Below are 12,937 nucleotides of genomic sequence, written 5' to 3' on the forward strand. Positions count from 1 at the left end.
TGAGTGAAGGGTGGGGTCTTGGGCCAAATGCTGGGTCATTTCGGCTGCAGCCGGGCGGCTGTCTGGGCGAGATAGGGTTGAGTGAGAGGAAGTTGAGTGGGTATGCGCGTGCGGCAGGGGGCCAGGCCCAGGGCCGAGGGGCTGGGGGCGTGGCTTCTGGAGAAGCGGGGGAGGGGAAGCCAGCGAGAAAGAGGCGGGGCGCGGGGGGGCGGGGGCGAGCTGGTGGGTGATTAGACGGGATGGTAGGAGAACGGGAGAGAGGGATAAAGATAAGGAGACAAGTGAGTAGTCAAAAGGAGAGACAGCTGGGGGGGGCGTGTGCGCGTGCGCGCACGCCCTCACGTGTGACAGCACAGAAGCCCCTCCCTGAGCCCAAACTATGCTCTGAGCCTTAACAATTTGCATCTTTTGTCCCTGTCACTCTAACCATGACAGAAATAAGATTGTCTGGGAGCACGGAAGGGGTTCTTTGCCAGTGTGAGCGAGAGGGGCTGCTCTGACCAGCCAGGAACTTGGCAAGAGAGACCGGGCACCATAAGGAGCGCATCAGTGAGGGCTGAGTGGATGAATCAATGGAGTTGACAAGAACCCCTTGCAAATGTGTGTTTGTGAAAACCTAGGATCCAAGGTGCCCTGTCCCAGCCCCAAGCCCCTATCCCTGGGTCTCTGAGCCCAGGGAATCCCAGGGAGTCCGCAGCTGAGGGTCCAGAAAACTCACCCCAGCCCCCTACACCAATCCTCTGCTTCAGGCTAGGAGGCACCCCCACCGGGCCAGTTTCCAGGGGGGGACTGGAGAGGATGTGAAGTCTTCTGACCCCAAGAACCTTCCCTGGGCTGGGGGGCGGGGTGTGGGGGGCCGACTGGGTGGAGCAGCCACACCTGCCTGAAGTTTCGGGGAAGAGGGCGTAAACAGCATCCAGCACCGCCCTCCGTAGGCTCTGCGGGCCCGCGGTCGGCTGATCACAGTGGGTCCCACAACTTCCTCACTTCCCTAAATGGGCAACTGCACTTTCAGAACGCCAGGTCCTTCCCTGGCAGACCTAAGTGGCACATCCTGCATTGGCCTGGGCCCCTAACCCTGGATTCGAGGTGTCCTGGCCCCCGGCTGGCCTGCGACTGTCCCCAGCTGGATGGAGCCATGGCTCCCACCTTCTTGCTGCTGCTGCCCCCGCTGCTGTGGTTCCAGGGCCCTGTTTCAGGTGAGAGCGCAGAGGAGCTGGCCGGGGAGGAGGGGATGGCCTTTTGCGGGACTCTCCCTCCCGGCTTTTCCTTGCCCAGTAATCTCATTTCATGCCTTGTGGGGTTGGAGGAGAAGGCAGAGATGGGGCTGACCTAGTGGCTCCTTACCAGTAAGAAGGTCACGTCCCACTATCTGGCCCCAGGCAAAGCTAACACAGGACTCACAAACTAAGATTAAGCTCTGGACCCTCTCTGGGTGGGCCCCTTCAACTGCCAGCCTTGGTCAGGACCTCTGACCATGGACACTTGATTTCCTCCCCCAAAAAGGCTTTTTCCTTGTCGGAAAAGCCCTGTTTGGTGCGTACATGAATCATTGCATCACGTGTGTGTGTGTTTTAACTGGCTAAGTGGCTTGGGCCACTACCCCCTGTCCTGAGGGGAAGCCATCTTTGAAGGCCTCACTCACCCCATAGCTACTAAATGCCCCTTGAGGGGGCCTGCCCCAATCCTGCCTCCCTTACTGCCACGGCCACCAAGTTACCCTTTCCTGTTCAGTTCTGGCCACTGCCTGTGAGAGGGTGGAAGGTGGGCACAAATGAACACAGACCCTTCCCAAGGGCACCCCACCCCACACCTCTCCTAGAGAGCCTCTTCCTTCTGCCAGGGCAGAAGTATGTCTCCTGTGCAGAGCAATCTGGGGTCCCTCAAACCTCCCACCCACCAAATCACTGAGTTGGGTCATTCAGTTTAGTTTGTTTGGGACAAAGGGATGCTCAGAGAGGGTGCTACCTTACCCCAAGCCTCAGCTGTAGTGCAGCTGGGTTGGAAGCAGGTAGATGTCTCCTGTCATGTGTGGTGTCCTTGGCTATCGCAGCTCAGGGCTCTACTGGAGAAGTCTGTAACCACCTGCGTTTGAGAAAAGGAAGCACGTGGAGCCCCAGTTACCTTCCAGGCACTGTTGAAGCCCAGTTCCCACAGCCAACCTGAGGCAGATGAAGAAACAGACGTATGGGGTCTACTTACACAGTTAGTCACTGGCGGAACCAGGGTTTGAACCCATATTTATTTAAACTTCAAAATGTGTGCTCTGCACTCTGTCCTGCTGGGGAGAAATGTGTGTGTGTGTGAATGTGAGTGCGTGAGTGTGTGTGTGTGTGAGTGTGTGAGTGAGTGTGCGAGTGTGAGTGAGTGTGAGTGTGTGTGTGTGTGTGTGTGTGTGTGTGTGTGTGTGTGTGTTGACGGCAGGCTCTGGGGGGTGTAAGAGGAGTAAGTGCTGAGGCACGGAGGGCAGTGGCGTGGAGGGAGCCCATCATAGCTTTGTCCCTCTCCCTGTCCCCTGATTCCCCACCCCCACCCTAGTTCTACTCTCTCCCCACCAGCTGTGGATTGTGAAATGCATGGACCACATCTTATTTCTAGGCAGAGACTGTAACAGGATGTGGACGAAAAGTGAATAATTGTACAGTTCTTCGGTTTGCACTCCATTGGGAACTTACATGCATGTTTGGTCATTTTTAATCTCTGGGTTTTATGCAACTAGAATGTTTTAAAATGAAATAATACCTAAAATGAACTACGACAACTTGCTATTTAAAAGATAACTATGATGAACTTATTTGTGAAATAAATAACTACTCTTCATTTTTTCAAATATTGGATTTTCTTATCTATCTAAGTTGTTTGTGCTCTGGAATTTTATAACTTTGTGACTTCTGTTTGTGTCTGTGTATCTGTCTCACTGAGGACAAGACCTGGGTCTTTCCCACAAAACCCTGAAGATGGGGCTAGTACCTTCTTATTGGGCTAGAAAATACCATGAAAAAAGGGGCTGTGTCAGTTGGAACTCCCTGAGTGTAAGGGCTGAGTTTCCTCCATTAGCCTGGGGGCTCCCTGGGGGCTGTGCCTGTGTCTCCACCATCAGACTGGGAGTTCCCTGAGGGCTAGCCCTATATCTTCATCCTAGAACTCCCCCAAGGGCATGGGACTATTGTCTTTCTCATGAGATTGGGAACTCCCAGAGGGCAGGACTAGTGTCTACTCCAACAGACTGGAAGCTCCCTGAGGGAGTGGCCTGTGTCTCCCCCCTCAGACTGGGAGCTAGTTTTTAGCAGGGCCCATGCATCTCCTCTAATCGGATGGGGGGGGGGAATTCTTTCAGAGTAGGGCTGTGTTTCTCCCTGAAACTGTTGAGTTCCATGACGGCAGGACAGTATCCACCTCCTCTCCCCTCTATCCCGACCTTCCAGATGCCTCTTTCCCCCTCTGTCACCAGACCTTGCTCACCAGCAGTGTCTCCCCAGGTGTCCCTGTCGAGAACGTGTACACTAAAGTGCAGCACTTTGAAGGGGAGACTCTGTCTGTGCAATGCTCCTATAAGAGCCGCAAAAACCACGTGGAGGGCAAGGTATGGTGCAAAATCAGGAGGAAGAGATGTGAGCCTGGATTTGCCCGGGGCTGGGTGCAGGGGCCGCGCTACCTGCTGCAGGATGATGCCAAGGCCAAGGAGGTCAAGATCACCATGGCGGCCCTCAGGCACCAGGACTCCGGCCGGTACTGGTGCATGCGCAATAGCTCTGGGACCCTGTACCCCCTGATGGGCTTCCTGCTGGAAGTGTCTCCAGGTGAGCAGGCCTGCCAGGGCACTGGGAGGGTAAAGGTGTCCTCCCTGCCCTGTACTCCACTCGCAGCAGAGTAGTGAGAAGAATCATCCATCAATGGGTGTGTTGTGCCAAAGGGTCTCATGGTTCCTTTACTGACATCTTCATGGGCATTATTGTCCCCCACTTTCCCAATGAAGAAAATGAGATCTAAAAAGCCCTCTGTGGATCTGAACTTGCCCAGGGTCACAGAGCTAGCAAGTGGCAGAGACAAGATTCAAACTTAGGGCTCTCTGTGCTTTGTTTTTATTCCATCATCTGTTCAGTATATATTCATTGAGGCCCAACTCTGTGCCAGGGACTAGACACACTCTTGCCCTATGAGAGATGACAGGTGATCGCACATCATCAGACGAATAATTGTAGATAACAATAGAGAAAATCTTAAGATTAAAGAAAATCTTAAAGAAAATTCTTAAGAAAATCAAACAGTGTGACAAACTAGAAAGTAACTCAGTGGTGGGGGAGCTATTGAAGCACCAGAGACCAGAGAGGACCTCCTTGGCAGATGACATCAAGCAGAGCCTTGCATGAGGAGAGCTTTCTAGCCCTCTTGAAATGTGGGTGCTTCATATTCTAGGCGGGGAGAATTGCATGTGCAAAGGCCCTGAGGTGAGAAAGAGCTGGGCTTGTATAAGGCAGGGCTGTGTGGCTGCCCCATATTAAGTGTGGGACACAGTGGCAGGAGATGAGGTTGGGAGAGCAGCCCTAAAGTCTATGATGTGGAGTTTGAGTTTTATTCTAAGTACAATAGGAAGCTATTGGAGAGTTTACAGGGGTGTGTTGTGGCTTGTCTTTAAGATTATAACAGCTGCTGTGTGGAGGATGGATTGTGGAAGGATAAAAGATGAGCAGAGAAACCACTGTGGGTATTCTGGCCGGGAATGACAGTGTCTTAAAGTAGGACGTGGGCCCTGGAGGTGGAGAGAAGTGGAAGGGTTCAAATCTGTGATGTTCAGACTTCCTGCCCACCCTGTACACTTTGGAGGTAAGACAGGAGGTGAACGAAAGGGAGGAATCAAGAGTGACTCTAAGGTTTTCTATTCCATCAGCAAGGTGCATGACACTACCATTTATTGGGTAGGGTGACTCTGGAGATGAGCCAGTTTGGAGGAGAAAAATCAAGAGCTGTCTTTGGTCATGTTAAGTTTAAGACACCTCCTAGAACTCCAGGTGGGCAAATGGATCAGCGTGAATATATCAGCCTGGAGCTCAGGTGAGAGGTCAGAGCTGGGGATATACTTGGAAGTATCTCTGTGAAGATAGTTTATTTTTATTGGTTCTTTTTTTAAAGATTTTTTTTTTTATCCATTTATTTGAGAGAGAGAGCAAGCATGAGTAGGGGAGGGAAGGGGCAGAGTGAGAGGGAGAAGCAGACTGCCCACGGAGCAGGGAGCCAGAGGGACAAGGAACAAGGATCTCACAACCCTGAGATCAGGACCTGAGCCAAAGTCAGATGCTTAACCGATTGAGCCGCACAGGCACCCCTCTGGGAAGATAGTTTAAAGTCTAGGGGATTTGAGAAATCTATACAGACAGAAAGAGGATTAGTTGTTGCTTAGGGCTGGGGGAAAAGAAAGGGAGGTAGAGGGTAATAGCCAAGGGATGGGGATTTCTTTTGGAGATGATGCATATGTTCTAAAATTGACTGGCTGCATGACTCTGGTGGTGGCTGCACGACTCTGTGAATATACTAGAGGTCATTGAATTTGGTGCTACAAATGGGTGTGGTATATGGAATGTGAATAATATCTCAAAAAAGCTGTTAAAAAATCAAGGGGATGTAAAAGTTCTCCCTTCAGTATAGAAAAAGAGAGAAGGGCCATGCCTGAGGTCCTTCCACATTTATACGATAGGAAAGGGTGAGGAACCAGCAAGAGAATCTGAAAAAAGCAGCCAATGACGATGACATGAGTTATCCACCCTTCCCCATTCCCCTGACCCACCTGCATCCCCCTCTTCTGTTGTGTCTGAGCTAGGGCAACTGCTGTCTCTAAAATGTGGGGCCAAATCTCATTCCCCCTCTCCCGTTCTGCTTTAGACCCAGGGAATAGTTGAAACCAAGTATATCGAAGTCTTAATTTGCAGGGATACAAACATGAAATGGTTTTGTTTTTCTCTTTGCATATCCCCCACCCCCTCCATTGTCAAATCCCATGGTCTACCTTTTAAAGACCATTTGGGGAGATGCCAACTTTGCAGACCTTTTCAGTTATTAGGAAATAAAAAATCCTCAGCCTATGTAAAAACTCTAATCTTCTAGCAATATATGCTCTTCTACTCCTTCTTGAAGACCACACATTATGGCCCAAGCCACCCAGAGTAGGGAAGAGGGTAGCCTGCTGCCTAACTCCCTCTCCTTCATCTTGGTGGGTGGGGAAGGTGGGGTTCTTCTCAGTACCTCATCCTGCTTTCTCCTTCCAACCCCCTGGTGCATTGAGGCAGGAATAAAGAAAGGGAAGCGGTTGTGTGACTTCACTGCCGCTGTAGTTCTCTTTCTGTTGGGTGTTACTCTTTTCTACCCAGCCCTTTGCGATCCTCTGTAAGGTGGGTGTCTAAATGTTGGCTCTCCCAAGTCACCTACACGTGAGTTCTCTGAAGGGTCTTTGAGGTCTCCCCACTGCTGAGTAGGGTGTTAAGGGAGGTCTGGCTCCAGGTCAGCCTCTTCCCCTATCCCCACTGTCACCAATGTCACTTGTTCTGGGTTCTCTTGCCCAGAAAGATCGGGGTACCTTCCATGGTGGCCATTTGGCCCTCAGGAGTGTGTCCTTGCCATGCACAGTCATGGAATGCGGCAGCCTGTGCCAGCCCTCTCTCTCCCCCACCATCTCTCTCCAATTCTCTCATTCTCTGTGGAGATAGACTCCACCACACTGCCCCAGATGGGACCTCACGCTTCCTACAACCCCTTCCTCTTCCACCATCCAATGCCAGCCTCCTAGGAAATGGGAGGTAAAAGGCTGAGGGGATGGATGATAGGAGTAGGTGTCTCTTCGTAAGCTCCTAAGGAGAGCATCTGACCCTGCTGCTGGAGGCATTCTTTGGAATGTGGGCCTTCGATGCTTCCTTGTCCTCATTTCTGGACCTTGGTCACCAATTATGGAGCACCTGGAAAAGTCCCTGTTCAACATCATAGTGAAGAGATCTCTTTGGCGCACAGGAATCCTCAATCCAGAGGGTCTGGAAGCAACTAGAGAGATGGGGACTGGGAGGGGAGTTGGCTTGACAGGGTAGGCTAAAGAAACTATGAGAGTCTCTTCCTTCTTTACTGTGCCCACTTCTTCTCCCTGGCAAACCCACATCTGGCCACACAGCAGAGCAGAATCCTGGGTCCAAGCTCAAGGAGGGGAGACGAGGATCTGCTCCCATCAGTGAGGCCCCCTATTCAGTCTAACGTTCCTTTCTCTCTGGCCCCTTAGCCTCCACGACCAAGAGAAGCATTCCTCTTAGACCTCTGGCCAATATCCTCAAGAGTGGAATTGTTGTCACATCGGGCCCAGCCTCCACCTCAGGCCCTGATGCCCCTTTCACCACCAGCATGACAGTGCTCACACCTGGCCTCCTCACCTTGACCAGACTCGTGCCCCCTACTGCCTCAGAGTCCATCAGACTGACCTCCATGACGGGCTTCAGCTTCACCGGCACTGGCCCTTCCGCCGCAGGGCCCAGGAGGACCGTGGAATCCCAGACAGTGACTGTGTCTCCCAGTGATGCCAGAGCCTCCTCTGCTGGCCCAGCATCCATGTCCACCAGGGCTGGGCACCTGCACACCAGATCGCCCACCACAGGAATGTGCCACACTAGCGGGGCTCTCCTCAACAAATTATCCCCTATCAGGTACCTGTGGGTCCTGGGCTTGGGTGACTTTTGACCAGATAAGGCAACAGTAATTGCTGCCTGAACAGACCTCAAGGTGCAGATGTTATAGCAGAGCTTTCCTTTGCAGGAAGTCAGTCTGGCCTGCTGCTGAATGGGAGGTTGGTGGGAGGCCAGATGCCAGGATGGAGATGTGACATAAAGGATGGCAGTGAGAAGTGAGGGTTGGGGACGGGTTAGTGTATGAGTCTGTGGATGGAGAGGAGAAGCTTGGGGCAGGACAAGGATGTGGCTTGGGGGTGGGAAGTGGGAAATGGTGGGTGCTTTAATTTGGGCTCCCCCAGAAGCAGCCTCTGGGACCAGGAGTACTGGAAAGAGCATGGGGAAGGGAGAAAAGGAACAGTTGGTAGAGAACTTAATCAAGCTGGCCACCATTGTGGGCAGCGGAGCTCAAGCCTAGGGGAGGCTCTGGGGCCCAGGAGCAGATTCCCAGGTGAAGGGCGAGGGAGCTGGGGTATTGATACAGCTTCTCTTGCACCAACACTCTTCGTGTTGGTCATCAGTCGGGGGCTGCCTGCCATGGGTAGCAATGAGGGCTCTAGGAACAGGAGAAAGTCCTCAGGCTGAAAAAAATTTAGATGGAGGTGCTGAGGGCTGGTGCAAGGGGATACAGTCCATGTACCTACCGCATCTGCTTCAGAGGACAAAGAAGGGAAGGGCCACAAGGAGAGGCTCTCTCTATGAGAGCAAGACTCTCAGTCTCATCTGTCACAAATGGGAGTCTCTTAGAGTCCTCATCCTCAGTGATGCACAGTCATGTTTGGGGGAACAATGGAGGGGAGGCTTTAAAGTGGAAAGATGCCCCCCTCCACCTGGGACTTCTTCCCCTGACCTCTGAGCTCCTCACTTCCTCCTGCCACAGCTGGGTCCCCAAGAAAGGGAGGCAAACACTCCCACCAGGGCTGTGAAGATTTCTCCAGGTCCGGGCTCCTCTCATGGGGCATGCAGAAAGACATGGGTCAGGGTGGGGGCAACTGAGTGCTCACCTCCTCCCTGCTCTGTCCCATCCCTTCAGGCACCAGGATTCGTATCCCACTGTTCTCCTGGGGATGCTGATCTTCCTCCCAGTGTCTGTGATGTTGATCCTGGTCTATGGGTTCTGGAAGAAGAGACACATGGGAAGTGAGTACAGCCCACCCTCCCAGGCTCCTGAGGGCAGAGCACTGGGGTCTGACACACTTGCCAAAGCGCCTGACTGCACTCTGTCCCCAGGCGGTATGTCCTTCCCCGGGTCCAGCCACAAAGACTACTTGGCACCCAGGCGAGGGAGGAGGGTGGGCAGGCAGGAACAGCACACCATGATCCTCTGGGGCTGACCTGGCAGGAAGCAGAGGGCAGAGCCAGAAGAGGGGATGGACTGGCCCAGGATCATGGGAGGAGGAGAGAGCAGGAAACCTGCCCCTCTTCATCTCTCTCCTTGTCCTCACAGGCTACAGGGTGTGCAGTGATCCTGCTAGACCCTGGAGGGACCCACTTGGAAGACTGGAGCCTCCATGGAAGCCTGCTTGGTCTGAGGCCACTTAAATATGGAGTGTGTGAGCTCCTCCTGGAGGGGCCTTTGGAGGCCAGAGGAGAGTGAAGATGGGGACCTGTCTGAACTGGAGCCAGGCTGAGGACTTGCTCAAGGCTGGACTCAGGCCTCCCCAGAACCAGAGGCTGCTCTTCACCTGCTCAGTCCCCTTGAGCTGCCAGGAACCTGGGACAGCCCCCAGATTGGGGAGTACAAGGCAGGAAACCCCAGGGGAAGCCACTGAGGGGATTCTGCTCAGAGCCACAGAGCCCTGGGTCCCAGCTGGGTGGTGGGGAAGTCCTGATGGTGCTGTACACAGAGAGCTCCAGGTCCCGTGGGCCTCGGAACCCCTTGCTATGGAGCAGAGGGGAGGGAGTGGACAGGGGGAAAGAGGTCCTCTCCCCATCTGGAACCTGTGTCTTCAGCTTCCCTCCGCTCCCCTCAAGCTTCCCATGGGTTTGGGGAAGAAAGAGTCCCAGAGGCAACCAGTGTGTCAAGGGCCCCGTCTTGGAGGGGAAGGAACAGCGACTAAGAGCTGGAGGTCCACAGGGGTGTTGGCAGCAGGGGACCCCAGAATGGTCCAAGTCCCCCACCCTCAAGGCCCTGCGTCCTCTGATGGGCGTCTGGATTTGTCCTGTCCTGACAGCAGCTGCTTGTCCCTCAAGTCCTGGGAGCCAGCAGAGCCCACCCTCCCACTGGTGCTACCCATTGGCCAGCCCTCCCAGGTCGCCCAGACTGGCATGTAGAGGCTGCATTCAGGGCTTTCTCCCTCGGTTCCCAGCTCCAGGTCTGAGCTCCCACAGGAGACTGAGGGCCCTTGAGAGTCCACGGCAGGGGAGGCCACGGCTCTGAGGACCAGCCTGTCCCCAGACTGGCGTGTAGAGGCTGCACTCAGGGCTTTCTCCCTCGGTTCCCAGCTCCAGGTCTTAGCTCCCACAGGAGACTGAGGGCCCTTGAGAGTCCACGGCAGGGGAGGCCACGGCTCGAGAAAGAGTAGATCACCCACCTTCCCCTGGGACTCATTGTCCCCTGGGAAGAGAGGAGCTACTTGTGACCCAGCAAGCACAGCTTGGAGCAGAGCACAGCCTGGAGGGATGCCTGGGTGGGGAAGGGGTGGGGAGAATGGAGCCAAGGAGCCTCACCAGGGGTCCTACGGCCCTAGGAGTCTGGCCTCTGCTTCACTGGCTCTTGGCTCAGACTTGGCTTCTTCTACAATGAAGACTGGTGAATATGGGCTGGATTCGTCCCCTGGAGTAGGGGCTCCACCAGCCTGGAGCAGCTGAAATAAGCACCTAGGGATCGATGTGACATCTCCACTCTGCGCCCCGGGGCAGGGACCTCCCCGGTGCGAGAGCAAATGTCTCAGTCAGGAGAGTGACACAGACCGGGCCTTGATGGGTAGCTGGGGGGCCACTCCAGAATGGACGTGGGGAGAGAGCAAGGGGCAGGAGGTAATTCTGGGGGACAGCAGGGAGGAGGCACCTCTGTCCTATGTCCAGGAGAGGGCACTAGAGGAGAGACTCAGATTGAGGAACAGAAAAGCCTGGTGCCAGGACACACACACACACACACACACACACACACACACACACACACACACACACACACACACACACTGAAATCCATCGTCCTTAGCAGGAGGGTGTGGCCACGACCTTGGTGTCTAATGGAGGGGGGCTTAACTTCCCTGGGGGAAAATAGCTCCCGAAGAGCCACCCTCCACTCGAGATCCTACAACAGCATGCTGACAGCCCTGCCTCGTCTGAGAACAGGATGTCCTGTGGGAGAGCCGCAGAGGGCTCAGGACTGGGACTCAGTGAGGCCACCTGTCACTGTGTAACCCTGTGCAAGTCACTAACCCCATCGGGTCTCATTTTCCTCTCTTGTGAAAAGGGACACTAACTCCTACCTCTCAAGACTGCTTTCAGGATAAAATGGAGCGGCCTGAACCTCACACAACTGAGTTAATGCCTCATGATTGCTGGTCCTCAAGCTCTCCTCTAGCTCTAGTGGGCTTTGTCTGCATTGAAGACCTTTGGACCCTATTTCTCTGTTTTGCCCTCAGTTGGAAGGGGCCAGGGAGGGTTGAGGGTCACACGGTCAGGCCCCAGGTGGTGGGGGCTAGACCCAGGCGGAGGCCTTTGGCTGTGCCCTGATGCTAGGCAGGGAAGCTGTTAGGAGACCTACCATCCCTCTTTGCCCAGGATAAGGGGCTCCTGGAATGGCGTGAGCCTGCACGAGGTGCCCACCCATGGAGCCTGCTCCCACATGAACTCCACAGTAAGGACACAGGGCTCTGAGAAAGGGGTCCAGACCCCCTGCCCCAGCTCTCCACCTCCGATGGGCCTGGGTGGCCTCTTTGGACCTCCAGTGCTCTGGGACATTTTCCTCAAAGCCCCAGCCTCTCATTTTCTCCTTCCTGTTCTTCCTCCTCTCCCTGGAGCTACAGGTGGACCCCGAGCCCCGGCAGTCGGAGGGCAGGCAGGTGCATGGCAGGTGGGGGTATCAAGACAGGCCGGGGCAGCCGTTGCCTTTAGTGGTAAGGCAACAAAGCCTCCTGAGCAGTGGGCTGTGATGACGGGACACACCTGGGAAGGGCTTCCTGTCGTGACCAAGGGCAAGGACGCGGAAAGAAAACCCAGCACCGAGGGGGATTTGCTCTGCAGAGTGTGGCAGGCAGATCTGTCATCGTGGGACACACAAGCCCCCGCGGGGAGGCCAGCAAGCAAGACTTAGGGTCACAGTTCTCCCACATGGCTGCATCATATTGAGTCGGTGGATGCTCCTCCTTCAGGCTGATGGACTTGCCCCACTGCTGGGAGCAGTGAGAGAGGAAGGCCTCCTCTGCTGGCCCCCTTTGGGGGCTGCCCCAGCTGCAGAGAGCCAGGCCCCTCCCAGGGCAGCCCGCCACCCCCCCACCCCCAACTGGCCGCTGCAGGGTCTGAAGCCCCAACACCCCCTTGCCATCCAGGAGAGCATCCTGTCCTCAGAAAGCTGCACACCCTGGCCTGCTGCCTGTCCTTCCCATCCCGGCTGGTCCCTGGGCCCTTCCAGCCTCCTGTGCTAATCTCCACCTCACAGCCTGCGCCCCACAAACCCGACCTGCCACGCTGCATTTTCATGGGGTTTTCTCCTTTCTTGGTTGTAAAGAGCCTGTGGTGATAGCTTTTCTGTAGCTTTTCTACTGACAATTATTCCTTAAAATGTTCTTGATTATGGTGGTCTTTTGACAAATGCTGATGGGGTGATTATGGCAGGCTGAGAGCTGGGGACATGGGGTGGCCTGGAGGAGGAGACCCCCTCCAGGTCCCGTCCTTCTGCATCTATCTTCTACTCCCCCACCCCCACCCTGCCAGTCATGTCCCCAGCTTCACTCTCTCCCACCCTTGCCAGGGGCATTTCCTGCACCTCCATTCCTGGAAATGACTCTCCCTCTCCTTTCTCCTCTGCCCTTCCAATCCCTACAGAGCTCCTGGGCTCCCAGACAGGCCTGGGCAGGAAGTCTCAGACCACTGGGCACCTCCAAAGAGGTCCCCTAACTGTCACTCACCTTCAGCCGGGGCTTTTTACTTGAGTGAGGAGGCGGTAGTTGGGGCCGGGAGGAAGTGGTAGGATAGAGGACAGATGGAGAAAGGAGAAATAGGTTCTTGTTTCACCGGTTTCTTCCTGGACTTTCACAGCCTTCTACACCCTGACCCTAGTGCGACAAGGAGGA

General features: G+C 54.7%; 1 protein-coding gene across 1 annotated transcript; it reads left to right on the forward strand.

Moving 5' to 3' along the window:
- Window positions 1-947: 947 nt before the first annotated feature.
- On the forward strand, window positions 948-11,181 carry TREML2 (triggering receptor expressed on myeloid cells like 2). Its single transcript, XM_028097541.2, has 5 exons — window positions 948-1,199; window positions 3,480-3,800; window positions 7,256-7,673; window positions 8,728-8,834; window positions 9,142-11,181. The coding sequence occupies exons 1-5, from the start codon at window positions 1,139-1,141 to the stop codon at window positions 9,234-9,236; spliced, it is 1,002 nt and encodes a 333-aa protein (XP_027953342.1). The 5' UTR covers window positions 948-1,138; the 3' UTR covers window positions 9,237-11,181.
- Window positions 11,182-12,937: the final 1,756 nt, after the last annotated feature.

This window comes from Eumetopias jubatus, unplaced genomic scaffold, assembly GCF_037043125.1.
Source record: "Eumetopias jubatus isolate StellerSeaLion01/CBP00866 unplaced genomic scaffold, mEumJub1_p1.0 scaffold_6, whole genome shotgun sequence".
Taxonomy (NCBI): domain Eukaryota; kingdom Metazoa; phylum Chordata; class Mammalia; order Carnivora; family Otariidae; genus Eumetopias; species Eumetopias jubatus.

Excerpts from the sequence above, each read along its gene's own strand:
- TREML2 (XM_028097541.2), top strand. The coding sequence starts at position 1,139 with ATGGCTCCCACCTTCTTGCTGCTGCTGCCCCCGCTGCTGTGGTTCCAG. Across the intron at positions 1,200-3,479 it reads GTTCCAGGGCCCTGTTTCAG|GTGTCCCTGTCGAGAACGTG; the intron begins GTGAGAGCGCAG and ends GTGTCTCCCCAG. Across the intron at positions 8,835-9,141 it reads GAAGAAGAGACACATGGGAA|GCTACAGGGTGTGCAGTGAT; the intron begins GTGAGTACAGCC and ends TTGTCCTCACAG.